The sequence below is a fragment of the Arvicola amphibius genome, chromosome 13 (genome assembly GCF_903992535.2).
Source record: "Arvicola amphibius chromosome 13, mArvAmp1.2, whole genome shotgun sequence".
NCBI lineage: Eukaryota > Metazoa > Chordata > Mammalia > Rodentia > Cricetidae > Arvicola > Arvicola amphibius.
Window position 1 is genome coordinate 53,361,090 of NC_052059.1, and position 27,465 is coordinate 53,388,554.

The following is a 27,465-nucleotide window of genomic DNA, read 5'->3' on the forward strand; positions in this document are numbered from 1 at the left end:
ACTGTGGCCAGAAGTTGATACCAGATCTCTTTCTCAATTTCTTCTCTACCTCGCATTAGAGATAGTGTCTCTCACTGAGCCCGGAGCAATCCTCCTGTCTCTACCTCCCCAGTGCTGGGCTACAGGTGTGCATCACCACACTGGCTCCTTACATGGTGCTGGGGAGTAAGTCGGGTCCTCACACTAGTGGGACAAAACACTTTACCCTTGCTGACTGCACCAGCAATGCAGGCCCATTAACTAAAAGCTTGTGTGTAGAGATAACAAAGACGACAGTCCTAGTTCATAAAAATCACATGGGAAAAACAAAGAACAAAATGTCCATTTCCTGGCAGTTTATGAAATTCTTGCCTTACAATGGTACAGATCAAATAGGCAGAAAATACCTTAAAAATTTAAAAAGACATTTTTTGAATTATTTATCCAGAAAATTATACAAATAAATTACATTGTAATTTGTTTGGCTTCTCTTATAGTTTGCTGTCATTGTAAGATAGCATTTCACTATGAGGCCCAGGCTGACCTCGAGCCCATGATTTGCCTGCCTCGGGTTCCCAAGTGCCGGCATTCTAGCATGTAACACTGCACCTGGATAAAAAACAGTTTTTAAACGAGACACTGTTATACTTCATAAATAGCTTTAAAGCTCAAAACATGGGACATAAAGAGAAAAACAAAAAAAATGTAGGAGAAAATTCTAGAACACCACTTAACGAGGATGTAGACTAAGACAACAAATTAGGTGGTCTCCAGAACTAGAGCGCTGTCAGAGTAGACTGGACTGTGAGACACGCCCACTGCACAGATCCACCTTTAAGATGTCCACTAAAGACAGACACGCCCCTGCACAGATTGTCCACTAACGACAGACACGCCCACTGCACAGATCTGCCTTTAAGATGTCCACTAACGACAGACACGCCCCTGCACAGATCTGCCTTTAAGATGTTCACTAACAACAGAAACGCCCACTGCACAGATCTGCCTTTAAGATTGTCCACTAACGACAGACACGCCCACTGCACAAATCCACCTTTAAGATGTCCACTAACGACAGACACGCCCACTGCACAGATCTGCCTTTAAGATGTCCACTAACGACAGACATGCCCCTGCACAGATCTGCCTTTAAGATGTCCACTAACAACACAGGAAGATGGCAAAGCACAGGACCTCTGGGCAGGGCATGTCCATGATGTCTCCACCACTGAGGAAACAGGCCCCATGAACTGCACAGTGAAGGTCAGGGCCCAAAACATCACACCTGGGCAAAACCCTTTACAACAAACAGTTTAGCCATTTTCCTTAAAAATCTAGGGAGACCAAAGGGAATGTGTTAGCATCTGAAATGTGGTACTGTTCAACTCAAGGGTGTGAGAGGAAAGAAATGTTCTATACAGGGAAAGGAACAAGAATGAGGGTATATTTGGCCAAATGGGAGAGGCTGGTGGCAAAGGCGTATCTGGCCCTACACATTCTAGGAGAGACGGAACTGAGAGTGACTGTCAAAGTGGACCACCGACTGTGCCAAGCACGGCAGTCCCAACACTTGGGAAGCTAGGGCACTGAAGGAGTCACGGCCAGCTTGAACCACTTAGTGAGCTCTAGGGCAGCCTAGGCTACACAGTGAGACTCCATCAACACAAACAGATACGGGGCTGGGGGCAGGGGACAGAGAGTAGTGGCTGCTAGAGGTAGTGAAGCTAGGCAGAAGGGATCAAGGCAGTTAATCCAGATGAGGCTGCCGTTGAGGCACAGCGCAACTCTTCTAAAACACAATGAACTCCAGAACATCACCTAACTCGGGCAAAGCTGATGCTTTTTAACTCGTCCTGGTGACTAGGGCAGGGCTTTGTATTCAGCAACCTCAACACTGAATGAACATTGAGGAAAATTCTACATAGGTAGGAACTACATCAGATTCGGAACCATCACTAATCTGGATTCTGCGTGCCACAAATCACCTTCACTGATACAAGTAATCAAGTTTGGGCCCTTTTTTGGCAAGATGGCTCAGCAAGCAGAAAGTAGGCTTGCAGGCCTGGTGACCTAAGTAAGTTTCAGTCATGGATTCTACCTATAAGGTGGCGGGAAAGGGCAGACTTTGTGAGAGTTTTCCTCTGCCCTTCACACATGCTATCAGTGGTATGCATGTGCCTGCACTCACACACACACACACACACACACACACACACACACACACACACACACGCATAGGTAGCATGCATGTGCCTGCACTCACACACACACATGCACCAGTGGCACGCATGTGCCTGTACTCACAGACACGCACACACCAGTGGCACGCATGTGCCTGCACTCTCACATACACACACACACACGCACCAGTGGCACGCATGTGCCTGTACTCACACACATCCTTGTTTGTGCTTCTAAGCCTCACCAAGTCGGCCACTCTGCACAGGCAATCCGAGAGCTCATCAAAGATGAGGACCGTCTGTGGCCCTGGAGGTGTGGTACATGCTCGCTCCACCAGCCATTCCGTCTTCCTCAAGGCCTCCTTCTGAACAACATGGAATCCTTCAGGGGTGCTGAGCTCAGGAACTCCAAAAAGACCCTAAAAGTCCAAAATAACATTTCCAGGTTATAACCAGAAGTACAGTTTTGTTTTCCCTAGAACAACTGTTGCAGGAAGCCCTGACTTCAGTGGGCATCTCTAGTCTATCCACATCTGTGCTCCTGGGAGCAGTGCCCCTCTTCCTGTTACACCACACAGAACTATACTAAAGATGTTCTCAAGTGTTATGTTTTCTTCACCCCTTCCTTCCTTCCCAAAAAGAAGCAAATAGCATAGGTCAAGCTGCCAGAGCTGCGGCTCCGTGAGAAGATGGCTGGGACTACATGAAGATTCAAAGATTTAACCAAACTTACACCAGCGCCCGGCATGCAGACAGCACAAAACAGATGTTAACGATAACCATAATCAGCGTACATCCTTGGTCACATGATCGTTCCTCCCAGGCTTCAGATTTCTCACAGGGTGTACTGAGGCTGGCATACACGTCCGACAGCACGGAAACATACGAGCAGTAAGCATGTGTGAAGGCCAAGGACCGTGCCTCCCATAGAGCAAAGTCTCCACACATGTCCACCACTAAAAACAAAGGACAGCCGACTCACAAGTGAACGTCACATACCAAACCCAGTCACTGGCTGAAACTAAGTCATGTCAGTATTTTAATAAAAGAAAAAAAATCTCTAGCCTAATGGAAACGACCATTTAAAAAATCTTTACAAGGCAGTTCAAGCATGAGCCCTCGAGCCCTCCAGGAAAGCAGAGAGCCGACATTTAACACGACCTATGTCAGAATGTGCCACGTACTTTACACAGGTTCTCCCGTCAGGAGTACATTCTCCTTTTACAGATACGGAATATGCTTTACAGTTCCTTGTGTTTCCTGGGACAGCGGCCTGGAACCTCAGTTCCTCTGGTGCAAGCAGCCGGAATGCTAAGAGTATATGTGGGTGCTACCACGTCCACCCAGAAATATACTTCAAGAGAAAACATTTGGGGTACAGCGACACAACTGAATTCTGGCACTTAGCAAACTCCAGGCCAGCCAGGGGTATACAGCAAGACCCTAACCTCGAAAAACAAACTAAACCAACGGTTCAGTGGGATAAGGCGATTATCACCAAGCATGACAGTCAAGGTTAATGACATAATTTCACATGATGCAAGGAAAGAGCCTACCCCTGGAGTCCTATGACCTCTGCATGTGCATATACATACCCGTCTACACACACATACACATGAACACACACACAGAGAGGGTGGGGAACAGATGTAATAAAAATACTTTAAAAAAAAATCTCCAACTTGAAAAGCTACTGTAAAGTCTATGCATTAAAAAAAAATTAAGAAATAAAATGCCACCGGGCAGTGGTGGCGCACGCCTTTAATCCCAGCACTTGGGAGGCAGAGGCAGGCGGATCTCTGAGTTCGAGGCCAGCCTGGTCTACAAGAGCTAGTTCCAGGACAGGCTCTAGAAACTACAGGGAAACCCTGTCTCGAAAAACCAAAAAAAAAAAAAAAAAAAAAGAAAGAAATAAAATGCCCAGAGGGCTGGGAAGGTTGATTCCGTGGGTAAAAGCACTCAATTCCCAAACTGAGGACCTCAGTCCAATCCCCAAAACCAATGTAAGAAAGTGCTTCAGAGGCCATCTGGATGGCTCAATGAATAAAAACGCCTGGCCTCCAAGCCTAGAACCTGTATGGTGGAAGGAGAGAACCCACTTCTCAAAGTTGTCCCTGAACTACACACACACACACACACACACACACACAGGCACCTCACACCTATACACAAGCAAAAATGTAACTAAAAAACAACTGGGGAGGAAGAGCTGGAGAGATGGCTCAGGGGTTAAGAGCACTGGCTGCTCTTGCAGAGGACCTGGGTTCTATTCCCAGCACCCACATGGCAGTTACCTGTCTACAACTTCAGTTGCAGGGGATCTGACACCCTCCTTTTGCCTCCATGTGCACACAGGCGTCACTGCACACAAGTGGTGCATTTACATACATTTCGGCAAAACACATATAAAATAAATAAGTAACTTTAAAGCTGAATTTTGTGGCATGAAACTATAATCCCAGCACTCTTACTCTAAGATATTAACAAGAAAATAACCCAGAAGCCCAAGGACCAGACAGAAGAGGATACACAGGAGAGACCCTGACTCCACAAAGTAAAAGGCAACAGACACCTAAAAATTGTCCTCTGGCCTGCACCCAGCCACGCCTGCACTCATTCACATTCACATGCGCGCGCGCACACACACACACACACACACACTCACACACAATAAATGATTGTTTAAAAATGCGGCTGAAATCAGTTATCTCTCATCCGCTCCAAACCAAGCTTACTTGTCACATCTTTCAACTCAGCACTGAGGTAAGTCTACCACCGACTCCATTAATACCAGCATTTTATATAGAAAGAACTTTCAAAGAGACAAAGCTAAACACAGAGGTGTTCACACCACGAAATGCAATGCAACTATATCACAGGCTTGTCTTCAGAAAGCCGCCCAACAGGAAGAAGCTAAAAGGCAAAAATAACCCTTAACCTTTTGGACAAAATCTGCAACCACAAAATAATGGGATCCATTGGACAATCCACTCTCAATCTTCCCTTCCTTTCCCTCATTCATTATCAAGTGTCCAACACCACCACAGGCAATTCTGTCTGGTTAAGCAATTAACTCCAAGTCTGATTTTCTTCCATAGTGTTCTGTTGTTGCTTTCCTCTGTGTGTGTGTGTGTGTGTGTGTGTGTGTTCCGTTGTTGCTTTCCTCTGTGTGTGTGTGGGGGGGGGGGGATTTCCGAGACAGAGTTTCTCTACGTAACAGTCCTGGAACTCTTGTAGACCCGCCTGCCTCTGCCTCCCCAGGGCTGGGATTAAAGACAAGCGCCACCGCCGCCCAGCGTTGCTTTCCTTTTTAACACAGGTTCTTAGGTAACTCAGGTTCGTCTCAAACTCGGTTTGGAGCCAAAAGGACTGTCCTTTGAACCCATTCGCCTTTACCCATCAAGAGAGCCTTACAAGCAGGAGCCACCATGCCTGGTCCAACAAGTTATTTCAAAGCAGCTTGAAATGGACAATTAAGGTGTGATGGAGTTTTCAATGGAAGAGTGTCGTTACAAACCCAAAGACAAGTGTGAACTCTAAAGTCAGAAGAAGAAAAAAAAAGCGACCTCGAGTAGGGGGAGGGCTGAGTGAGTGGGAAGCCAGCGGGACAGCAGCCCGAGAGCGTACTTATCCCGGCACAGTCCCCTTCCAGCAAGAGGAGGAGCCCGCGCTGCCCAGACCCACGGCACGCTCACCCGGCGCTCTTCCAGCAGGTCCCAAAGGCGACCCTGGGGCTTGACATTGAAGGCGGCGCCCACCGGGGACCAGCTGGTGCTGACTCCCCGGGCGCGACCTCCGCCGAGCAGGCCTCCTCGGCCCGTGGGTCCCCGCAGAGCCGCTCCGGCTCCCAGGCCGCACAGTCTGCGGCCGTACCGCAGCATGCCGGCCACCAGCAGCACCCTCCCGGGCCCCGGCTATGCCCCGGTTCAGGAAGCGCGCGCCCGCGTTTCCAAGGCAGCAGCCCACGCCGCTGCACGTGACGCTCGCGCAGCCCTGTCGACGCCGGGACAAGAGCGCGTTGACTCTCAAGCAAGAGCGTCGTCCCGGCGCCATCGGAGCACTCGGAGTTTCGTAGCGCCATCGTGTGTCTGGAGGAAGAAACGTCCTGCGTTTGCCTTGCCCTCCGTGTTACTGGAGCTCAGGGAGAAAAGTCTTGTCCGGAATTGGAATTCTTACAGGTTCCAGGAATGCATGTGACTTCTTGAAGCCGTCTCAGAGGAGACCCGGTGGCAGCGCGTGGAAGGATCCAGGAGAAGCCACATGCAGTCGGAATCCAAGTAACTTGTCTGCTCCAAAAGACAGTGAAGTCACACCTACATTTGCGCACACGCATGTCAGCTAAGGTTGTATGTAACCACGTGAATTAACTATAGAGAATCTTCATCTGTTTTGATCTTTGAAACCATTGATGCCCTCTAGGGGGCCTTGAAATGATACAGTTTATAGGGTCTTGGTCGGGTTCGTTGTCTCTGCCAGTCGGAAAAATTAAAAGGCAGGAAACATACGAAGGGCAACATGTAGCAGCAGAGAAATCGCAAGCACCGCAGACAGAATAGCAGTTGATGAGAGGTGTTTACCGGAGGTGAGAAAACACAGGTGCCACAGGCACACAGAGATAAAGGCCCTCTGCTTGGACTTGGAAAGCAAAAATGCAGTCTCTTCTCACGGCCTGCAGGAGTTTAAAGCCTCTGAAGGGCTTTCCTCCCGATTTAAGGTTGGTCAGTTCAAAGAAAGCTAGGGTGCTTGGTTGACCCAAAACCGGAGTGTGACATGTCCCGACATGTCTTGACTTGGGTAGAATCTTTACAGATGTAATCAGATTGGGATGGGCCTGAATCAGTACGACTGATGTCCTTTTTAGAAGAGGAAAGATTGGACATGTGCAGTTATGAAGGGAACCCTGTGTGGAACTACAGCCAGAATCCCTGAAGTGATGTGCTTCAAACCAAGGTACACCAGGAGCTGTTAGAAGCTGGCAATGTTAGGAACGGCTCTTCTTTCAGGGACTTAGTCTCAATCTTGCTGACACATGGACCTCCCATTTCTGCTTCCAGAACTGCGACACTGTGACAGGCTACATTCTGATATCTTTTTTGTTTGCTTTGTTTTGTTTTAAGACAGGGTTTCTCTGTGTAGCTTTGGAGTCTGTCCTGAAACTCACTCTGTAGACCAGGCTGACCTCAAACTCACAGAGATTCGCCTTCCTCTGCCTCCGGAGTACTGGGATTAAAGGCGTGCGCCACCACTGCCCAGCTTCATTCTGATATCTTAAACCACCCACCTCGGTTAGGAAAAGTCCTTAAAAGTTACTATAAATTCATTCCAACTATTCCTTGAGTTATGTAGCATAGACACCTAAGTAGGAAACAAAGTATCCATCATTGTACTGAGTAGCCTCCTGGGGTGTCATTAAATGCAGCTAGTCATTAAATGATAAGTAGGGTTTTTGTTTGTTTGGGTTTTTTTTTTTGCAGTGCTAAGAATGGAACCCATGTTTACTATACAAATGCTCTATCCACTCAGCCATAATCCCATCTCATTTTCCTTTACTTTCCCCTAATATCGAAAGTCACAATATGGCCCTTAGAGCAGGAAAGGGACGCCAGAACTCTTCTAAACTCGTCCCACTGCAAACACACAAGCAAAGGATGTCTTGGGTTCGGGAATGACGATGTCTTAAATACATTGTAACAAACAGGCTGAGGACAAAGCTCTGTGGCAGGGCACTTGCCTAGCATGCACAAACCCTAAGTTCCTTCTCCAGTATGGAAAATTAATTACAACAAACAGGGCCACTGTTTATTCTTTTACTCTTGAAGAGATTCCTAAGCTGGGTGTGATGGCACACTCATGAAGCAGAGGCAGAGGCAGGCTGATCTCTGAGTTCAAGGCTAGCCTGGTCTACAGAGAAAGTTCCAGAACAGCGAGGACTACCTAGAGCAACTCTGTCTTGAAAAAAAAACACACACACACAGAGAGATTGATTTTAAATTTCATACAACTATGGCAAGGCATCATGATTAAAAATATTCTTTACATTGTTGTAGTTTGAATGAGAATGCCCCCCTTAGGCTCACGTTTGAATACTTGGTCCCCAGTTGGTGGAACTGTTTGGGAAGGATTAGGAGGTTTGACCTTGTTTAAGTAGGGTGCCACTGGGAATGGGCTTTAACGTTTCAAAAGCCCATTCTATGTTCAGTCTCTCTCTCTCTCTCTCTCTCTCTCTCTCTCTCTCTCTCTCTCTCTCTCTCTCTCTCCCCTGTCCCATCCCCTCCAGTGTTCATTTGTTATCTGGGTCAGTTGGGAGCAGCTGGAGTCAGTGACTTAATCCCTTGTGACACTCTGATAAAGATTTCTATAAAGCATCCCTCATTCCTTTCTCCATATGATGATTTCTGTGCTTCTAATAAGAGAGAGAACACAGCCCTCTGCTGGGGACAGGGACAGATTCACAAGACAGCCTTCAGGCAGACACAGATTCAGACTCATAGAGCAAACACACAGGGAGGACGGAAAACACACAACACGAAGCAGAGAATTCAAATATGGACTCCCTCTTGGTTCAATGACACTAAGAGGAAATGCTTCGATCTCTTGCCTTAACGGAATACTGGTGCACAGCTGGTGTCTCTGAGTTAGTTTATTATGAATGTGATCGAATGACTGACTTTGTAGGCTTAGCTTCCCACCTCTATACTTTAGGATGGATGCAATAATTGGAGGAATGGATGCAGTCATATCCCACTGTCCCCGAGCTAGCTCTGGGGGCACCATGTCCACCAGCAGAGCCTTCAGTGAGGCCCATGTGCAGAGTCCGCTGTGTCAAGAGCTGCTGAACAGAAGGAAGCCGGTGAAGGTGGTGTCATCATCTTCATCTGCAAACAAGCCATTAAACCTCTCTCCTCCCGTCACCTGCATCCACACCTCGTCCCCAAGCTTTAGCTCCAGCACGATGCCACCAGAGGCCTGGTCCTCCGAGCTCATGTAACCATCCTTGGTATGCAGGACTTTTGCCCCATTTTTGACCAAAGAGACCTGTACATTCCTGGAAAATACAGTGACGTGGTAAGTGAAGTAGTAGACGCCGGCCACGTGGCAGGTGAATTTCCCCGTCGCCACGTTGTAATGGTTCAGTTCATTGTATAGGATCTTATCGAATTTAATGGGCGCATCAGGAGGAGGGAACTTGCTGATCACCGTGAGCCCCACAGTGAAGGCACTCTTAGGCAAGATGGGAGCCTCGCCCACTTTCCCTTTCTCTCCTCGATCGCCTTTCCAGCCTCTCATCCCTCTGACTCCTGGCTCCCCCTGGGGTCCCATGGGTCCGGCTTCTCCCTTAGGACCTGGTTTGCCAATGGGGCCCACTGGACCAGGTAAACCCTTGGGACCCAATGGTCCAGTACTGCCCATCAGTCCTTCTGGACCAGTGGGGCCCACATCGCCTTTATCTCCCTTCTGCCCCTGTGGGCCAGTCTCTCCTGGCAGCCCTTGTTCTCCTGTAGGGCCAATGGATCCCTTCGGGCCATGCTTCCCTGGGGATCCTCTGGAGCCTGGATCACCTTTGATGCCTTTTGCTTCAACTCTTCCATCTGCTCCTGAAGGGAGAAAGATAATGAAGGTGTTTTAGGATACATTTCCTCGTGAGCAATGTTGGAGTTCCTATCACTAAGCATTTAATTGAGACAAAGCAGTGTGTGGGTTCAAGATCTGCTCAGAGTCTGAAAAGTCACAAACTCCCAAACTGCACTCAGGGAAATGTACATGTAAGCACACACACACAAGCCCACTAAAAAAAAAAAAAAAAAAAAAAAAACACAGGATCTCATGTAGCCCAGGATGGCTTCAACTTCACTATAACCAAGAGTGACTGGATGATACTGAACTTCTGATCCTCCTGTTTGCAGTTCCTGGGTGCTGGGACTATAGCGGTGTTTGACCACTCCCAGGACCCTGTGCATGCTGAGCAAGCACTCTACCAACGGAGCCACATCTCCAGTCTCCAAAAACATGCTTTAGTCAGTACCAGGGCTCATCTGTTTATTGACAACTGTGCCACCAAATGTCCCACGTTGATCCAGAAACAAGGGAAAAGCACACGTCATTGAAGGAAACTATGACAAGGAGCAGAACAATCCAGGCTGCTGAGTCACAGGGCCTCAGTCCTAGGCAAGGGACAGTCCCTCAAGGACTGGGGCCTGGAATCAGGCATTCATAATGGCCCCCATGCCTGCCAACTGTCAAGCCCTCGTCTGCCTTTCCGAAACGCCAGTTTTCCTCGGTCTATGTGAACACTCCACACCGTTCACTTCCTCCGCCTGGACTGGGAGGCAGTGATGCTTCTGAGCAGAGAGCCTGGGCTTACCCCAGAACATCAGCTAACCTTTCTCCAACCCTAGCATGTGTGGACACACAGTACAAGCAGACAGTGAGCCCCCATCACATCTGCCCCTCATCTACAGAGCTGGAACAGTGGTGCTGCCCAATTTATAGACCTCTTCTATTTTCATAAAAAAAAGACTCAGAGTAATCCCGGAATGAGTTACATGGATTTGACATTACAGCCGTCTTTCTCCATTGGTTACCTCCCTACCCTTCAGGTTGCAATTAATTCTGAGAAAGTACCAGTCACCAGTAGCCCAGGGCCCTACTCGAGTGCCACTTTCTCCCTGAAGCAGGGCCAGATGCATTGAGCGAAGTAGAACCTTCCTCCTTGGCTTCCTCCTCCCTGATCATGAACTCATTGCGTCACACGTACAAGAAAGGAAAACAGACAGAAGAGAGGCAGCAACAGCAGCAGCAGAAAGGGATCTGTGGAACTGGCCAAGAGAGAGTAGCGAGATGAATGTGACTGAAACATATTATGTCCAAGTATGAAAATGTCACAGCGGACCCATTATCTATAATTAATATATGTTTATACATGTTTTTGAAAAGAAGGCTGCGGCACAGCATTTGCTTAGCATGTATGAATTTCAATGTATAATCTCCAGGACTGGGGAAAACAAAGCAGGGCCCCATACTATGCAAAAAGTATATAAAATGCAAATATTGGTCTTTCAGCCACAGCTCCCCCAGAACATGGCAACGCTTCTTTGTGTGGCATCTGAGGCTGCCTTTTGGTGCACGGGCAGATCCCATGACCCACAAAGCTGAGACTGATTTCCATTTGGACACATCCAGAAGTTTACTTATCCCAGCATGCACCTGTAACTACTAAAGAGAGAGAATATGTTGGTGGCTGTGCAAGGGACAACGCAAAGTCACCCACTGACCTGGTTCTCCTTTCTCCCCACGAATTCCATCCTTCCCTGGGTCTCCAGGATGTCCTGGTTCTCCTAGGTGGAAGGGAAGAAAGCAGACAAGAGTTGAGAGTCCAATTCCAATCTCCCGCCTATGAGTCTCCAGGGGTGGTTGGTACGGGAAGTCCTGGGGTGCCCCAGGCTGCCTCCTTTTCCAGTGGAGGTGGAGGTAGCAGCTGTTAGTGAGTATCCAGGGTGTTGGATCAGGTAGGATGAACAGGTTATGAAATGCATTGATGACTTCCTGAGCACCCAGCTATGGGGTGCCCAAGGAGCCCGAAGCAAGGCAAACTGAAATGCAGAGGGCCATGCTGCAAGTCTGTCTCGGGATTTGGACTTGGAAGTGATCTGAAGGTGGGAGGTGCTAGACGCATCTCTCATTCCGATCCCTTTCCATCATTAACTCGAAGAGTGGAGCAGAAGGCTCACCAGATTCCGTGAAGCATCAGAGAACTCCGTGCTATGACTGTTGGGGAAGGAAAGGCATGGTAGACAGGGGTGAAGACCGCGGAACAAGCTGTGATAGGACACAAGGGTTCCACTAGTCATACACCATCTTGAGTCTGGGAGCAGGCCACCAAGTAGTGGCCACACTACGGTGACAGAAGAGCTCACAAAGCCACGGTTTACTCCAGGTTCTGACTCGCTCAAATCAGCCAAGACCCCAAAACTTAAACCCTACCATTCTAGTTGTGAGGTGATGAGCAGCTGGGACAGCCTTCAGCTCTCAGGACTGGAAAGAGACACAGGTTGCTTTGCATCTATCATAGAGCCTGCTGTTACCCCAAGCAAGCCCTGCATTCCATTGAACCACCAAGTCGGGGATATCGCCAAAGCACCCTCTCCATTATCTCCCACTCCTGTCTGCACCACCCTGAAGCCTGAGCCTTCCTACCAAATTTTCTCTTTCTCCCTGCTTAGTTCCCAATTCTTGTATTCTGTATATCTCAAAGGTTTTATACAGGCCAGAGCTTTAACATCTACCTCAACAATTGAATGTATGCTATGGACACTGTACTAACTGTGTGTTGATTATATAAAACACACAGCAAGCTGGGCAATGGTGGTGCACACCTTTACTCCCAGCACTCAGGAGGGAGAGACAGGTAGATCTCTGTGAGTTCAAGACCAGCCTCAGAGGCAAGTGGATCTCTGTGGGTTCAAGGCCAGCCTGGTCTACAGAGCAAGTTCCAGGGCAGGCTCCAAAGCTACACAGAGAAACCCTGCCTCAACAAAACAAAACAAAACAAAACAAAACAACAAAACATACACACACAGAGCACATCCTCAGAGTACCAGGTAAAGAAGCAGCAGATTTTCCTCCCAGGCAGCCCGCATTAACATCATTCTCCAAAGAAACAGCACATCGAGTAGAATATATATACGAACTAAATGGAAAAAGAGAGAAACAGATACTTTTGTTTTCTTTTTATTGTTTGTTTGTTTGTTTTTTTTTTTTGTTTTTTTGAGACGGGGTCTCTCTATTATGTATCTCTGGCTGTCCTGGAACTCAATATATAATTCAGGCTGGCCTTGAACTCACAGAGACCCATCTGCTTCTGCCTCCTGAGTTTTGGAATTAAAGGCATGGGACATCATACCTTGTTGAAGAAACGGCGGGGCCACCCGGCTAGCTTTACCCAAAATAATTAAACGGAAACTGTATTCTTTTAAATACTGCCTGGCTCATTGTTTCAGCCTCTTATTGGCTAATTCTCACATCTTCCTTTAACCCATATTTAGTAATCTGTGTAGCACCACGAGGTGTGGCTTACCAGGAGAGATCTTAACCTGCATCCATCTTGGAGAGGAGAAGCATGGCGACTGCCTGAAGCGTCTCCCCACTCCTGCTACCCAGCATTCTGTTCTGTCTACTCCGCCTACCTAATTTTCTGTTCTCTTAAAGGGCCAAGGCAGTTTTCTTTATTAATTAACCAATGAAAGTAACATAGACAGATAACTCTCCTCCATCAATACCTGACCCAGAACACATGTGTTTTTAAGAAATACGTTTTGACCAAACTGAGGAGGTAGCTCAATGACAAAGAGACAAGCTGGGGACACTGGTGGAGGAGGGCTCCGTGGGCAGGTGGAACAGTACACCAGCAGGAAGAGAGGGACGAGGCAGTAGGAAGCTACGGACATTCAGTACCTGTGTCTCCTTTGTCACCCTTGGAACCATCTCGTCCGTCTCTTCCCGGGAGGCCATTGTGACCTGGATTCCCCGGGATGCCAGAGTGCCCTTGCCGGCAGGTGTCCTGGGAGTACACACTCTTTGCGCATGTGCCCATAACCAGAAGGAGCCACCAAATCTTCATGGTCAGATGACAGGGACTGGACTGAAAGAGGAAAACAGAAATTGAAAAATGCCTGGCTGCTGTGTGTAGATATAGTTGCTGGGCATGGACACAGGCTCTCATCTCTGCGAAGGGACAGGCCTTGGTCTCTGGGTATGGACACGAGCTCTCCTCTCCGCTATGGGACAAGCCTTGGTCTCTGGACATGGATACAGGCTCTCATCTCTGTGATGGGACAAGCCTTGGTCTCTTGGCCTCATAGCCTCTCATCTCTGCGATGGGACAGGCCTTAATCTCTGGCATGGACACAGGCTCTGCTCTCTGTGATGGGACCAGCCTTGGTCTCTGGGCATTGACACAGATTCTCCTCTCTGCTATGGGACAGGCCTTGGTCTCTGGGCTTTGACACAGGTTCTCCTCTCTGCGATGGGACAGGCATTGATCTCTGGGCATGGACACAACCTCTCCTCTTTGTGATGGAACAGGCGTTGATTTCTGATATGGACATGGTTGCTGGGAAGTGACTTGGCCTTTTCTCTCTTCACTGACAAAGGCTTGAACATGATCTTACGTGTCTGATAGTCGGAGCAAAAAAACAGAAACTAGGCACCTGACGAAACTGTCGCCAAGCCTGACAGAGTGGCACATGCCTGTAATCCCAGCACTCAGAAGGCTGAGAAAAAAATCTTAAGTTCTAGGTCAGCCTGAGCTATATAGTGAGACTCTGGTGTTGAGAGAGAGAGGGGAGAGAGGGAAGGAGGGAAGGAGAGAGGGAGAGGGGATGAGGGAGAAGGGAAAGGAGAGAGAGAGAGAGAAAAGAAAGGCATATTGTCCTCAGGTGGTAACACACAATTGGGACCACTTTTAATAGTCAGTAAAATGTGGAAGACGAGTTTTGAGTTCCAGAGACTCAAATTTATTATTTTTATTATTATTATTATTTTATTATTATTTTTATTATTTTTTGAGCCAGAGAAAAATGTTATCTTATCTCATGGAGCTGATGTAAAGACTAAATTTGAGCCGGGCGGTGGTGGCGCACGCCTTTAATCCCAGCACTCGGGAGGCAGAGGCAGGCGGATCTCTGTGAGTTCGAGACCAGCCTGGTCTACAAGAGCTAGTTCCAGGACAGGCTCCAAAGCCACAGAGAAACCCTATCTCGAAAAACCAAAAAAAAAAAAAAAAAAAAAAGAAAAAAGACTAAATTTGACCACAATATAGATGAAAAAGCACACTAAAAATAATAATGCCCACATAGAATTACCATCTGAGCCAGCAATTCTTTTCCTGGGAATAGAGCCAAAACAAAAACAAAAACAAAACAATAATAACAAAAACTGAGAGACTTGAACAAGCTCTGTTCTGTATAATAATCCCTTTGTACACGGTGAAGATTTGTCGCTGTGATTGGCTTAATAAAGAAGCTGACTGGCCAATAGCAGAACTGAATAAAGTTAGGAGGGAGAGCCAAACTGAGAATACTGGGAAGGAGAAGAGTGGAGTTTGGAGTCCCCAGCAGAGGGACAGAGAGAAGCAAGTTGGGCATGCTGTACTGAGAAAAGGTACTAACCCATATGGAGGGTACATAAGAAATGAAAAATGTGTTAATTCAAAGTGTAAGAGTTAGCTAGTAACAAGCCTGAGCTATTGGCTGAGCATTTGTAATTAATATAAAGCCTCTGTGTTTTTATTTGGTAGCTGCTAGCAGGATAGAAACTTCTGCCTATAGCTCTGTTCCTGGCAGGAAAGTCCACAGAGGCCACAAGGGGGCGCAGCTCACGAGGCCATAGAGGATAGAATATTTAATATATAAATACATTGGAATGCCATTTGGCCTCCAGAAAGGCAGAAAATCCTGGCCCATGTTGCATCATGGATGAACCTCAAAGACATTAAGCGGTGACGAAATCTGGGACTGAAAGTTAAGTCTGTGTGTGTCTTATTTAAAGCATGCAAAGTGGTCCAAGCCATGAGAAGGCAACATAGCGGGTGCCAGGAGCTGAAGGGGAGGAGGTGCTGTTTGGGGAAAGACGAAACCTCTGCAGATCTATGATGGGGACGGCTACAGGATGCCGTGAATGTACTCAGTGCTCTTCAGTCATACACTTAAGACGGCTCAACTGGTAAGTTTGAATTTATATGTACGTTTGCTCACAATAAAAGAGAGTAAAACATTAAAGCAGAGGAAGTGACTCAATTGTAGAAAGGCTGCCTCGCACACGCGGGGCCCTGAGTCCCATCCCAGCGCTATACACATATAACAGAAATTATGTGGCATTAGCAGCAACGTACCAAACATCGACACCGGGGCTGTGGCTTCAGCTCAGGGCTAGAACACTTGTGTGATGTACGAGCTCTTGGCTTTAACCCCCAAGGCTACAGCACAAAGACACCCAAGCCTGCTGTGATAGTGCATTCCTGAGCACACAGCAGGCTGAGGCACAGGCCTGTGCACACACCAGCAGTTTGGGGGAAGCCCACTTCCCAACTCCTTTCCTCTGAGGACACTGGCCCTCTTACTTGGCTTCCCGCCTCCCTGTAATTGTTTCTGTTTTTAATCTGTCTTCAGCCTCAAGTTGGAGCTGAGATCCGGGTGAGAGGGGAAGAATGGCTGGCAAACTGCTCCCCACAACAGGATCAGCATGCAAGTCCCTACGGGGGTTTGTGTCCATGAGATGCAGATGAGGAACCAACCCCGTGATATGAAAGTGCCACACCACCTCTCCCTCAGGAGCCGCCTGGCAGGGGTTCTGCACTGATACGAGGTCACAGGTCATCTGACTGTATTTTCAACATTATATCCCCAGTATAGTATAGAGCAGCAGATTGAACAGCAATGGTTGAAGGCAAGGACGATGTGATAGCAGCTCTTTGAAGAATTAAGGAATGAAACAAAACAAAGAAGAACACATAGGCTAATGCCACCCTCAGATTCTTATGTACCGTCTGCAGTAACATAGATGTTCATAAGCCTTTGGAAAGGCAAAAAAAAGAGGGGGTGTCTGTTCTTTCGATCCAGGAGTGCCATCTCTAAAATTATTCATAATAAAGCAAGATCTGTGTACTGAGGGTACCTGCAGCATCATCTGTTAAGGGGGGAAAGGGCACATTATGTAATGGCTAACAACAGACATAGGAAGCAGGACCGTACGTAAGCACTGAAAGAGCTATCATGGTTGGTGACGTATGTAAAAGATGCCTGGAGGCAGAAGGATGATGAGTTTAAGATCAGCTTGGGTATGGATGAGATTCTGTCTCAAAAGACCCAGCCAAAAACATAAAAGTCTAAAATGGGGGCTGGAGAGATAGCCCAGTAGTTATATTCTCTTGCTGCTCTTGCAGAGGACTGGAGTTCAGCTCCCAGCACCCACAGTGAGTAGCTCACAACTGCTTCTGAGCTTATGAGTCCTCTTTCTGACCTCTGAGGGTATCCACACAACAAGCACATATACACACAGACATGCAAAAAATAGAGGTTTAAAGAATTTTAAAGTGGCATTTAGAAAGACTAAAATAACAGGCACCTTATGAAGATATTGATGCATGCATATTATCAAAAACTAGAAATAAGTATATGCAAATAACCCAACATGTTTAGAATGACGAGGTAAGAGGCTTTCCTGTAGAAAATGTCTTTGTCGTGTTAATTACACATTTGTAGCTATTTTTAAATTATTTTTAACTGTGTGTGTGCATGCACAGGTGCACGAGTGCACACACATGAATGTAAAGACCCTTGGAGTCCAGAGCATCAGATGCCCAAGGAAGTTGGAGTTATAGGCCGCCAGACATGGGTGCTGAGAACTGAATGCTACCCACAGTGCTCTTAACCTGAGTGACGTCCAAAAAACAGTGTTACCCTCTAGTGGAAGCTGCGGAGTATTATGGGATACAGAAAGTGTTTCTGGAAGAGGAATCCCGGCTGTTTCCCTCTCAGTCAGGAATGCACTCCACTTCAGGAAGTTGAGTTTTCTTAGAGCCACATCCATGAGTTATCCACAGCGGCTTCTGCTGCTGAGCTCACGGGTGAAGGGTAGATTCTACACCGATTCCTCTTGCGCTGTACCAGCGACCTCCTTGCGTCCCAACCTCTCCATAAAACCCACCTGGTGGAGTGGAGTGGAGATGGCTGAATGATTAAGAGCTTGGGCTTCCAGAGGACCTGGGTTAAATGCCCAGCACCCACAGGGCTGCTCACAACCATCTGTAACTCGAGTCCCAGATGATACAACGCCCTCTCCTGGCTTCCAAGGTGGTACAGAGAGACAGTGTTGGCATAACACCCACCCACTCGTTTAAAAAGAAAAGCTACTTGTGGTGCCTCTTCTGATTAACTTTCTCTAATTCACAGTCAAGGGGAAGAACATTTCAGGTTCCTTGTGTCCCCTCAAACACGTCAAAGTCCTTACGAAGCCCCAAACACTAACATTTGACAGAAACTGGGAGAACAACCTGACTTTTTCCAGGCAAGGTCTGATGCCACTCAGGCAAGCTTAGAACTCATGACCCTCCTGCCTCAGCATTCCAAGTGCTGGATGGCGGGCGTGCTGCACTGGGCCAGCTTCTGAGCAGCTTTGCTGAGGCCCGGCTTGCTTGAGCATAAAGCACAAGGGATGACATCACGGTGTCCCTCCACACTAAGCTGGCTTTATTTGCTTCTCTCATATATTCAACACAATGTCACAGTATTTCTCTTTTCCTTGACACTGAGGCTTTTATAGACCATATAAATTAGCGGAGACATAACTATTAAAACAGACTCATTAAAACATGTAGCTGATCATCTGGGAGCTTTTCTAGGAAGGGCTGCTATTCTTGTGATTTATCCTGTTTTGTTTTGCTTTTCATGCCTCCTCTGAGTATTCCAGTATTGCAGAATTCTGGCAAGTGAAAATCTTTGATTTTTCTCTCCTGTTTAGTGCCACCATCCACCCCTGCCCCTGCCTCGTATGTGTGTGTGTGTCAGAGAGAGAGAGAGAGAGAGAGAGAGAGAGAGACAGAGAGAGAGAGAGAGAGAGAGAGAGAGAGAGAGAGAGAGAGAGAGAGAGAGAGAGAGAGAGAGACTCATACTACAGCCCAGGCAGGCTGACTTGAATTCACTCCGTCGTGAGTCTGTATCAAGCCTTCTGTGCCAGCCTCTCCGGGGTGGCATTACAAGGATGAACCACCACACCTGTCTGCCCTTTAGAAAAGCATTTTAGAAGCAGATATCTCTGTTCTCACCCAGAGCTTTAAAAGACATCTGGCTACCTCGGAACCCAGGCGCCTTCAACTCAACATGGAAAAAAAAAATCTCTCTGGCTCTCTTACCTGAACCCTGGAGTCGTAGGCTGCACACGGACACTGTGAGAACAGGCAGCCCACACACGGTAAATAAAAGCATGCCTTCCTGCCATACAACTCCCCAGTGGACATAACTACAAAATAGCAGGAAGGGGAGGGGATCGAGGGAGGCACAAGATGTCTTGGACGAGCTTCAGAAATCACAGCAGCACTGGGGTCGGGTGGCATCTCTCTGGAGCACCCCTGGGTGTGGAAAACTTGGCCCCTTTCTTCTGTCCTCTGAGATAAAATAAGGGGATTCCAGGTGTTCCAGCAGGCGGGATGTGGGAGAACGGATCCTCATTGCAGGTTTCTTTCCTTAATGTGAACAGCTTCTCATTGGCCTTGAGTCCATCATGGAGACACAGACATGACACAAATGGCCGTGATAGTAACTGCATGGGCTTTGCATCAAAGACCATCAGGATCACTTTCGTTTACTTGGAACTTTCAAATGATTTGGTTCTATGGCCTGTGGCTTCCATCAAGGGCAAAACTAAAATCAAGGGCAACCTACCACTCAGCAAATCCTCTCCTTGGCATTCACATCTGTGCAGGACACTTTGATGTGCTTTGGGGGTTAGTGTGGTCAGGTTGCTCTGAGTCCTTGCGACTTCTAAAGTACTAGATAAGGCTGGACATTCCCAGTGACCCGCTCAGCCCTTTAAATATAGTAAACTGTAAAATAAAGTTACTTTTCTCCCAGTTGGGTATTTAGCTCAGTGGTACAGCGTTTGCCCAACGCTCACAAGGCCTTGGGTTCAGTCCTCAGTTTAAAAGGGGGAGGAGTGGGAGTGCACACCTCTAATCCCAGCACTCAGGAGGCAGAGGCAAGTGGATCTTGCCTCTTTATGAGTTCAAGGCCAGGCTGGTCTACAGAGAAAGTTCCAGGACAGCCAGGATTACACAAGGAGACTTGTCTCAAAAAAACCAGGGGAAAAAAAGTTTTCTCCATAAAAGGACTTTGAAATGTGTAACAGGTACATGTGGATAGGGACTTGAGGAGTCTAGAAGGCTTTGATATGTGACCCACAGGCATATGCCAAGGGAAACGGACCTTTCAGGCTGACAGAAACCCCTTTCATGATTTCCTGAGGAACGCTGTTCCCTCTATAGCCCAGCCTGAGCAGAGCAAACACTGTTGTCTTAGGTTATCCACTGCTTTGGGAGGAAATCGGGGTTCTCTTTGGACCTGACAGTTGCCCTTCCCTTTCAGGAACTCCGAGTTTCAACTGTTAGTGTGCCCGATGCAGCATTACCATGGCCCTTCCAACATCTGAGTAGTTAGTTTAGACCACACACAGAGCAGATGAGGACTTTGTCCTTCCATTCATCCTTCAGCCCACGGAGGAGCATGCTGCAGCCGCCGTGGATTGCACCTTGCAGTCACTCCTCGAGCATGCTGCAGCCGCCGTAGGCTGCACCTTGCAATCATTACTCTTCACCTTCTCATGAGGAGGGTCGAGACATTCAGGCACAAAAACAAGTTTCCAGAACATGAGAGGATGCTAGGCTGTGATGGGCAGGAGCTCTACTTAGTGGCCACCTAGGTATGCAGGTACTGGGAAGTCTCACCTTAGCACAGCAAACCACACCCGATATGCCAGCGCAGCAGGCAGCCCCAGCACCTTACCCAGGAGGTGGGATTGGATTTGGGAGCATCCACTGAGCTAGATCTGGCTTCTTTAGGCTTTCTGGCACAGCCAGGCCCCATGTCCCTTCATTTGTGGGTAGAGGAAACTCTGTGGGTCACTCAGCTTCAAGCTGACACGGTCCCCTTTGTTCCTCTGGCCATTTGGAATCTCTCCAGCTGTATTCCTAGCTCTAGCAGGAACTAGGGGTTTGATGGGTGCCTGGTCCACTGTTTACACTTCTCCTTTGCCTGTTTGTGGCACTCCAACTCATCCTTTGCATAAGGAGAGGACTTGGTCACCAATATCACTCCCCTTCCCTAAGACCTGCTGGGATCACTGCAAAGTCTGCTAGGTTATCTCCAGGGGCATCCCTCGTGCCTGATTAGAGATTTCTCTTTTCACTGAAACCTGGGTCCACAATACTGGCAACAGCTGGCCTTGAGCCATTTGGCCACCTTAGGGAATGCCACCTGAAACCAGTGTCACAGGGTCCAAGTCATCTGTTAACATCCAGCTCCACAGAGACCACCTGGTCCCAGCTAACTCAGCAGAAGCCACGCGTTTATCTACAGAATCCTACAGGGGCCTTGAAGCTCTGTGAAGTCCTTAGGAGTCGAGTCCTGGCCTGAATGTTTGTCGGGGACAGGACTCCGTTCTAGGAGCTGTCATGTGCCTACGTCACATCTCTGGCACTATTGATGTAAGGATGAACTTCATCGTATTTCTACAGGGTTTTCCAGCCACATATTCCTGTGTAGGGACATGGTCTCTTGTGCATACCGCAGCCAACTAAAACATGCTTATTTCCCTCTCCTCCCACCTCAACTCTTCTAGAATAAAACACTGGGCTTTCCGCTTATGTTCCCTTCTACGTATGGGACCATGCTGGGCCACCACGTTGCCACTGTCACCCTTTCACCCAGTGGAGCCCACGGAGAGGTGAGCAAGGGAACAAGGGGACAGATGCTGCTGGGAGTCCACAGAAGGCAGGAGGCAGCCTTGGCAACCCAGGGGAACCCTTTTCGGATTAGTCACAGCAAACAATGGGCTGTTTACTGGGATTTTCTGAGCTTGCTAATGAGAAGAGGAAATTCTTATTCACCCCACACCCTGGGAGAGGGAGGTCAAGGCCAAAGGCTCACCTCCCAGTGAAGGGTCTTGCCAGCAACCCTGGCCACTCAGAGACATAGAGACCTGGTCAACCACATCCCACCATTCATGGGAAATTGCTGCAACAGATTGCCCTCTCTGGCTCCTATATTACTCTAATGGCTTTGGAAGTCCAATAGCCCTTCTCCCCATTCTCCTCAGAGCCTTTCTCCAACATCCCACCTCCCCTTTCGCCCCTCCAGTGATTCCCTCCCACCCAATAGGAAGGAGTCTTTAGGAAGATGCGCCAAGGTGGGAGCAATAAAGGATCTGTAAGCTCCAGCGACCACAGCCTTTAAAGAGTTTTTCTTGAGATCGTGGTTTAGGTTAGGTTTAGGTTGACCTTGACCTCCTTATGTAGCCAGGGAAAACCTGCACCCACCTCCCAAGTGCTGGGATTACCAACCTGTGTTTCCACACTGTTTTACACAGGACCGAGAAGCAAATGCAGGGTGCTGTGCGTGCCCCAGTCCTGCCTCTTTTTATATAATGTGGCTTACTTTATATGAAGATGTATCACTAGGACCAGTTTGGCAAAGTATTTTAATATACAGATACAAAATGACAAATAGAGATTCACAGCATTTACAAGAAATCAAATACCTATTTTTTTTAAAACAACAACAAAAAACCCTTCATTTAGCAAAAAAAAAAATGCATATCTTGCACACAGGTCCTATTTCAGTGTCAGAGTCAACTTGCCATCTCAAGAGTAGCACTTGACTTACACAGACCACAGCACCCCAATGTGGATTAGTTTTCACAAAAGCATAGCCGAGAAGTCAGCAAGTCACGCACAGTGGGCACCAATGTGTACCCCCCAAAAGGGACCAATTATTAAATTACAGAAGTGGCTCAAAGTACTTTCTAAATATAAATGGTCATGCCTAAGGGACCATAAAGGTAATGATGAAGTACATGGAATGACTAAGCAAATTTACATACATTATATAAGCTGACTCCCTCCCCGCCCCCCAAGACTAGCTAGAAGTTGCTATTTACTTTGTCCCAAGTCCTTCAAACTCCCTTTCCCTGGATCCTGAGAAGAAACCACCTGTGGGCACACTGTACCCAGCATCCTGGCTTTAAGCTGCTGAAAGACACTGACTCACACTCCTTGGCACTGGCCTGAGGGACACTTCTGCTTTTCCTATCCATGATGAAGACACAATGCAGAAGCCATGCCCTGGCTCCAGGAAACTCCAACTGGAAACAGGACTGACTCGTCCTGAGAAATATCCAGGTTCAATTCTCCACACGCACACGATGCTGGATCGCAGGTGCTTACAAAAGACTGCCACTGGGAACCGGATTTCAAATTAAATACATTTTTGCTTTGTATGTAAAAACAAAACAAAACAAAAAAACAGCAACGTAGGATGTGGAATCAGTCTTGAATGGCTTGGATATTAAAAGGCACAGTATTTAGAAATGGCGTTCCGTAGTGGGGATGGTTCCCGCCTGCAGAAGCAAATCTACCATATGTCTCTTGAGTGCCCGACTAGCTGTCTGCCACTCCCTTTTACTCTTGAGACAGAGCCTGGAATGTTCCTTCTTTCTCTACACTTTCAAGTATTATTTATGATCACCTTTCACCTACCACATGGGGGTCATATAGGTATAATCTAAACCAGGGAGGCCCTCTCAACTGTATCAACAGAGCTGGCAAATTCCGAAATGCTAAAGACAGAACAAATGAAATCATTAAAATGGAAAGCACAAACTGTTTTGGCCATTGAGGGAGAGGGAGGGGACGTCCATGAGCCTCAGACACCACTCCGGCAAGAGGCTGCTCCGTGCTGCTTCTCTCTTCTTCCTTTCCAAGTAGAGCACAAGCCTCAAATCAAGAAGGAAGTTTGGAGAACTAAAAATAATACTTAAGGTCTTCCACTTTTTGTAGAACTCAGGTATTTGGTAATAAAATTTATAGACACATACAGATTATTTTTTTTTTTTACAAAGTCAAAAGGCTATTATAGCTTTTAAAAACACATTAGTTTTCAAAATCACCGAGAAATCCCAAGTAAGATTCATCCGGGTCAGACATTTGATCCAACACTTCTCATGCTGTATAAAATTGCCTGGGGCCGGCCCAGGTCTTGACCATGACTCGGGATTGTTAGGAGGTCTGTGGAGGTAGGTGGGAACTGAAAGTTGGGGCAGCTGGGAAATATATCAGGACCGGTCACAAAGTTGACGTATGACTTCTTCACTGTCATTCCCTGTAACAGCAAATGAAGTCTGCAGTGAGACTCAAGCTGAATCCTCAGTGAATATAAACAGGACCAGAAGACTCTCTTCACTTCCTCAAATCAGTTCACGTTATTAACAGCACAACTGTTGAAACTGCTGGACACACACACTGTAGCAGAGAGAGCACACTAAACATAATTTCTAGAATATACCATTGCATTCAGTTAGTAAAATACAAAAACAACCTGTCAGTTATAGAAACGCAGCTAAGTTGAGGCATCTATTCAAGGATTCTCTCACTCGCTCTGTCTCTCTAACACACACACACACACACACACACACACACACACACACTGTGCACTGAACCACTTCGTGACACACAAAAACAGCCGTGGGGCTTCTGACCACAATCCCCAGCAGTGTTGCCTCTAAGTGAATACACCCAGGGTGCACAGCAGGGTCAAGGCTAATCCCAGGTCCAGGGTCAAGGTGATTTGCTGTGAGGTCAGTAGCTTTAGGCCTAGCTCTAGCTGGTGCGGACTGGGTGGAGGAACCGTGCTGATGGACCAATATCTTCATCTCTAACACTGCAGACTTGTCTGTTCTCAAGCAAGAGCCGAGGAGTGAGGAGAACCTTGCAGGAACTGCACACAAGAACAAGCCTATTCAAAAGAAGGCACAAGCTGCACGGTGCGACCCCTCCCTGCCAGCTCACTGTGTCGATTAAAATGTAGAACCAGTCTTCCTTACATCTGGTTAAAAAGCATTTTCATCAAACTCCGCAATGTCAACAAAGGGAGGTTACTCTCTGTGGGCGTCAGCCTGTGTGACCTTCATTAAACTGTCTCTCAGAGCGAAGGAGTCAACCTCCAGATGACACAGCCCGGGCATTACTGTTTCAAGGTCATGTGACAGGTGCCTCCACATCCCAGGAAGCAGGACGCTTTGTCTTCGTTTTCTCTGTGGAACCTCTGTGTCTTTATCATCTCACTGATGAAGAAACTGCAAATGGCTGCTGAAGATGCATCAAACTTGAAACAATTTTCACCTTGCCACTATTTCTGTGAACGGCAGCTTCTTGGGTTGTGCTGTGAGCAGACAGGACCTCTGCTGGAGGAGTTGAGAGGGACAAACGAGCTGGCAGTGCCCTTCCCTCTGGTCAGGAAAATAGCATGGGGCTTTGAGGATGCTATTATGTCCCACGTTGCCAGGGTGACAGGTGCCTCCTGTCTCTTCTTAGCTTGTGAATAGGGAACCTTGTAAGATGAAGCCAACACTCTTGCTTGGCCCCAGGTACACCTTGGAAAACAGTGGGCACCTGCCCAGCAGCTCTAACCCCTTCACTGTCTCTTCCAGGCCTGACCTGACCCAGGCCATCCTATGGCTGCCAAAATCCTACCAATCTCCGTCAATGCTTAAGAACAAACACAGAAGGCATCCTTAATATAGTTGCCCCCAAGGGACTAAAAGGCTCTTGGAACTGTCTGGAACTGCAGCAGGAGTGAGACCATCAGTGGTAAACTCACAGAACCCCTGGGTCAGCTGTCCCCATGCAGAGAGAGGCCTGGTCCCTACATCCCAGCCACCTGAGCATGCAGCTCGGCTTCCAGTGTAGGACAGAGCAGTGCTTCACGGTGCCTTTCTTTCCACGAGGGCACCAGGGCCTCTCAAGATCAAAGGTGAGTTCAACTCCTTCTCCTCATCACTGATTCCCAAAAGAAGTGTGGCACCACACTGGACACCACACCGAAGAGACGAAACTGGCCTTCCTCCCCACACTACCTCAGAGGCACACCCTGAGTGGGGCTCATTTTCTGAAGGGGGTTAGTTTGTGGAAAGTGTGCCAGAAGAGTGACGGTTTCCTCTTGGGCTCGGCCAAGGCAAAGACCTGCTGCTGAGGGATGCTGGTCGGCACGGTGATGTGGCGCTGGTGAACGGGCGGCAGGCTCTGGTGGGGTGGGGCCACGGGGCAGCTGCTGTAGCCTAATTCAGGAAGGACAGACAGACCAATCACTTAAAAACCACACTGGGGCTTGAAGTACTTAGCTGATTGACAGAAATCAAAAGGACATCTAGTAACTGTCCTAAGCAACAAGACTTTCGGATAGCCGGTGTGGGGTCAGCAAGGGTTATGTCATGGAGACTCCCCCAAACTCTCACGGGAAGGAAGCCCGGAGATGAAGTAGATCACCTTTCGCCACCAGGGAGGTCAAGGAAGAATCAGAACCGGGCTCCTGGTACGGATGGGTAAGTAGTGACAATGATCAAACCAAGACCTGAAGTCAACAAACACTCCCTCGGCCCAAATGCTACTCGACACTGACTGGCCATGAGTATTTGGAGGGAAATTCTTTGATTTCTCTGTGCTTTAGTTCCCTACTCTCTAAAACAGGAGTAACGGTACCAGGGTGTTACAAGAACAGGTGAGGTGACATTCACTGGCACTATCTACCCTGAGGACATTGAGTGTGAGCACTAGGACCCTGATGTGGTCTGGCCACAGGTGCTTCTGCGTCACTGCCAAGTTACTCTGGTGTGTACAGAGTGGGGAAGCACACTCTAGGAGAAGCCTAGGGTCTTCTCACCCACTGACGCACAGAGCGTCGAGACCTTGCCTCGTCTCGCTGGACTGCGGTACAGCTGTGTTGTGGAACGTTACTTTAACTAGGCAAAGGTGTGTTGTGTTTGTTTATGCTGCATTTGTTAAATTATGTAGACATGTGTTTGTTTCTTTAAAGAAGCCTTTGTTTCACCTTACTTGCCTAAGGTACCTGATTGGTGTAATAAAGAGTTGAATGGCCAATAACGAGGCAGAGAAAGAGAGGGAGAGAGAAGACAGGGAAGGAGGGAGAGAGGAGGGGAGGGAGGAATAGGTGGGCTGGTGGGCAAAAAGAATAAATAGGAGGAGAAAGCTAGGCTCGAAGAGAGAAGAATAGAGAATGAGGGAGAAAGGAAGGGAGACGCCCAGGGCCAGCCAGTCGACAGACAGACAGACAGACAGACAGACAGACAGACAGACAGAAGAAGCAGCAAAAGTAACTTATATAGAGGGGAGGAAGGTAAAAAGCTCCGAGGCAAAAGTTAGATAAAGAGAAATAGGTTAACTTAAAAGAGCTAGCCAGAAACAAGCCTAAGCGAGGCCGAGCATTCCTAACTAATAATAAGCCTCCATGTCATGATTTGAGAAGTGGCTGCTGGCCCAAAATAAACTCCCTGGTACACAGTCACCTATAGCCGGTGAGCACTTCATTACTGGAGATTCCTCCTTAAACCAAAGATGCAGGGCTTGATTTGCCTGGCAGCTAAGTGGTACCATAATCCCTTCCCACCCACCCACCCCCAGGAATGTGAGGAACAGGGTGCACTAGCTGAGCTAGGAGGCATGAAGGCCTCTGTTGCTGTCTGAAGTGTT

The 27,465-nt window shown here is 47.8% G+C and overlaps 3 protein-coding genes across 8 annotated transcripts in view; all 3 read right to left on the reverse strand.

Moving 5' to 3' along the window:
* Nucleotides 1-6,167, reverse strand: part of LOC119800376 (mitochondrial intermediate peptidase) — a 123,879-nt gene extending 117,712 nt beyond the window's left edge. For both annotated transcript variants that reach the window (XM_038310541.1, XM_038310540.1), the window contains exons 1-2: nt 5,855-6,167; nt 2,405-2,578 (exon numbers count right to left, since the gene is read on the reverse strand). In XM_038310541.1, the coding sequence (XP_038166469.1) occupies nt 2,405-2,578; nt 5,855-6,040 (360 nt within the window). In that variant the 5' untranslated portion in view covers nt 6,041-6,167. The remainder of the gene's footprint in view (nt 1-2,404; nt 2,579-5,854) is intronic.
* A 2,617-nt stretch (nt 6,168-8,784) lies between these two features.
* On the reverse strand, nt 8,785-19,809 carry LOC119800110 (complement C1q and tumor necrosis factor-related protein 9). The gene is made up of 4 exons (XM_038310174.1): nt 19,066-19,809; nt 13,611-13,797; nt 11,432-11,494; nt 8,785-9,754 (listed from the first exon to the last, which is right to left on the reverse strand). The coding sequence occupies exons 1-4, from the start codon at nt 19,264-19,266 to the stop codon at nt 8,982-8,984; spliced, it is 1,224 nt and encodes a 407-aa protein (XP_038166102.1). The 5' UTR covers nt 19,267-19,809; the 3' UTR covers nt 8,785-8,981.
* A 2,578-nt stretch (nt 19,810-22,387) lies between these two features.
* Spata13 (spermatogenesis associated 13) overlaps nt 22,388-27,465 on the reverse strand; it is a 133,824-nt gene continuing 128,746 nt past the window's right edge. For all 5 annotated transcript variants that reach the window (XM_038309791.2, XM_038309792.2, XM_038309788.2 and 2 more), the window contains one exon: nt 22,388-26,036. In XM_038309791.2, the coding sequence (XP_038165719.1) occupies nt 25,861-26,036 (176 nt within the window). In that variant the 3' untranslated portion in view covers nt 22,388-25,860. The remainder of the gene's footprint in view (nt 26,037-27,465) is intronic.

Coding starts and splice junctions, on each gene's coding strand:
- LOC119800110 (XM_038310174.1), bottom strand. CDS start 19,266: ATGCCACCCGACCCCAGTGCTGCTGTGATTTCTGAAGCTCGTCCAAGA. Junction 13,798..19,065: donor CCTACGACTCCAGGGTTCAG/GTAAGAGAGCCA, acceptor TTCCTCTTTCAG/TCCAGTCCCTGTCATCTGAC. Junction 9,755..11,431: donor TGGGGAGAAAGGAGAACCAG/GTCAGTGGGTGA, acceptor TTCTCCCTTCAG/GAGCAGATGGAAGAGTTGAA.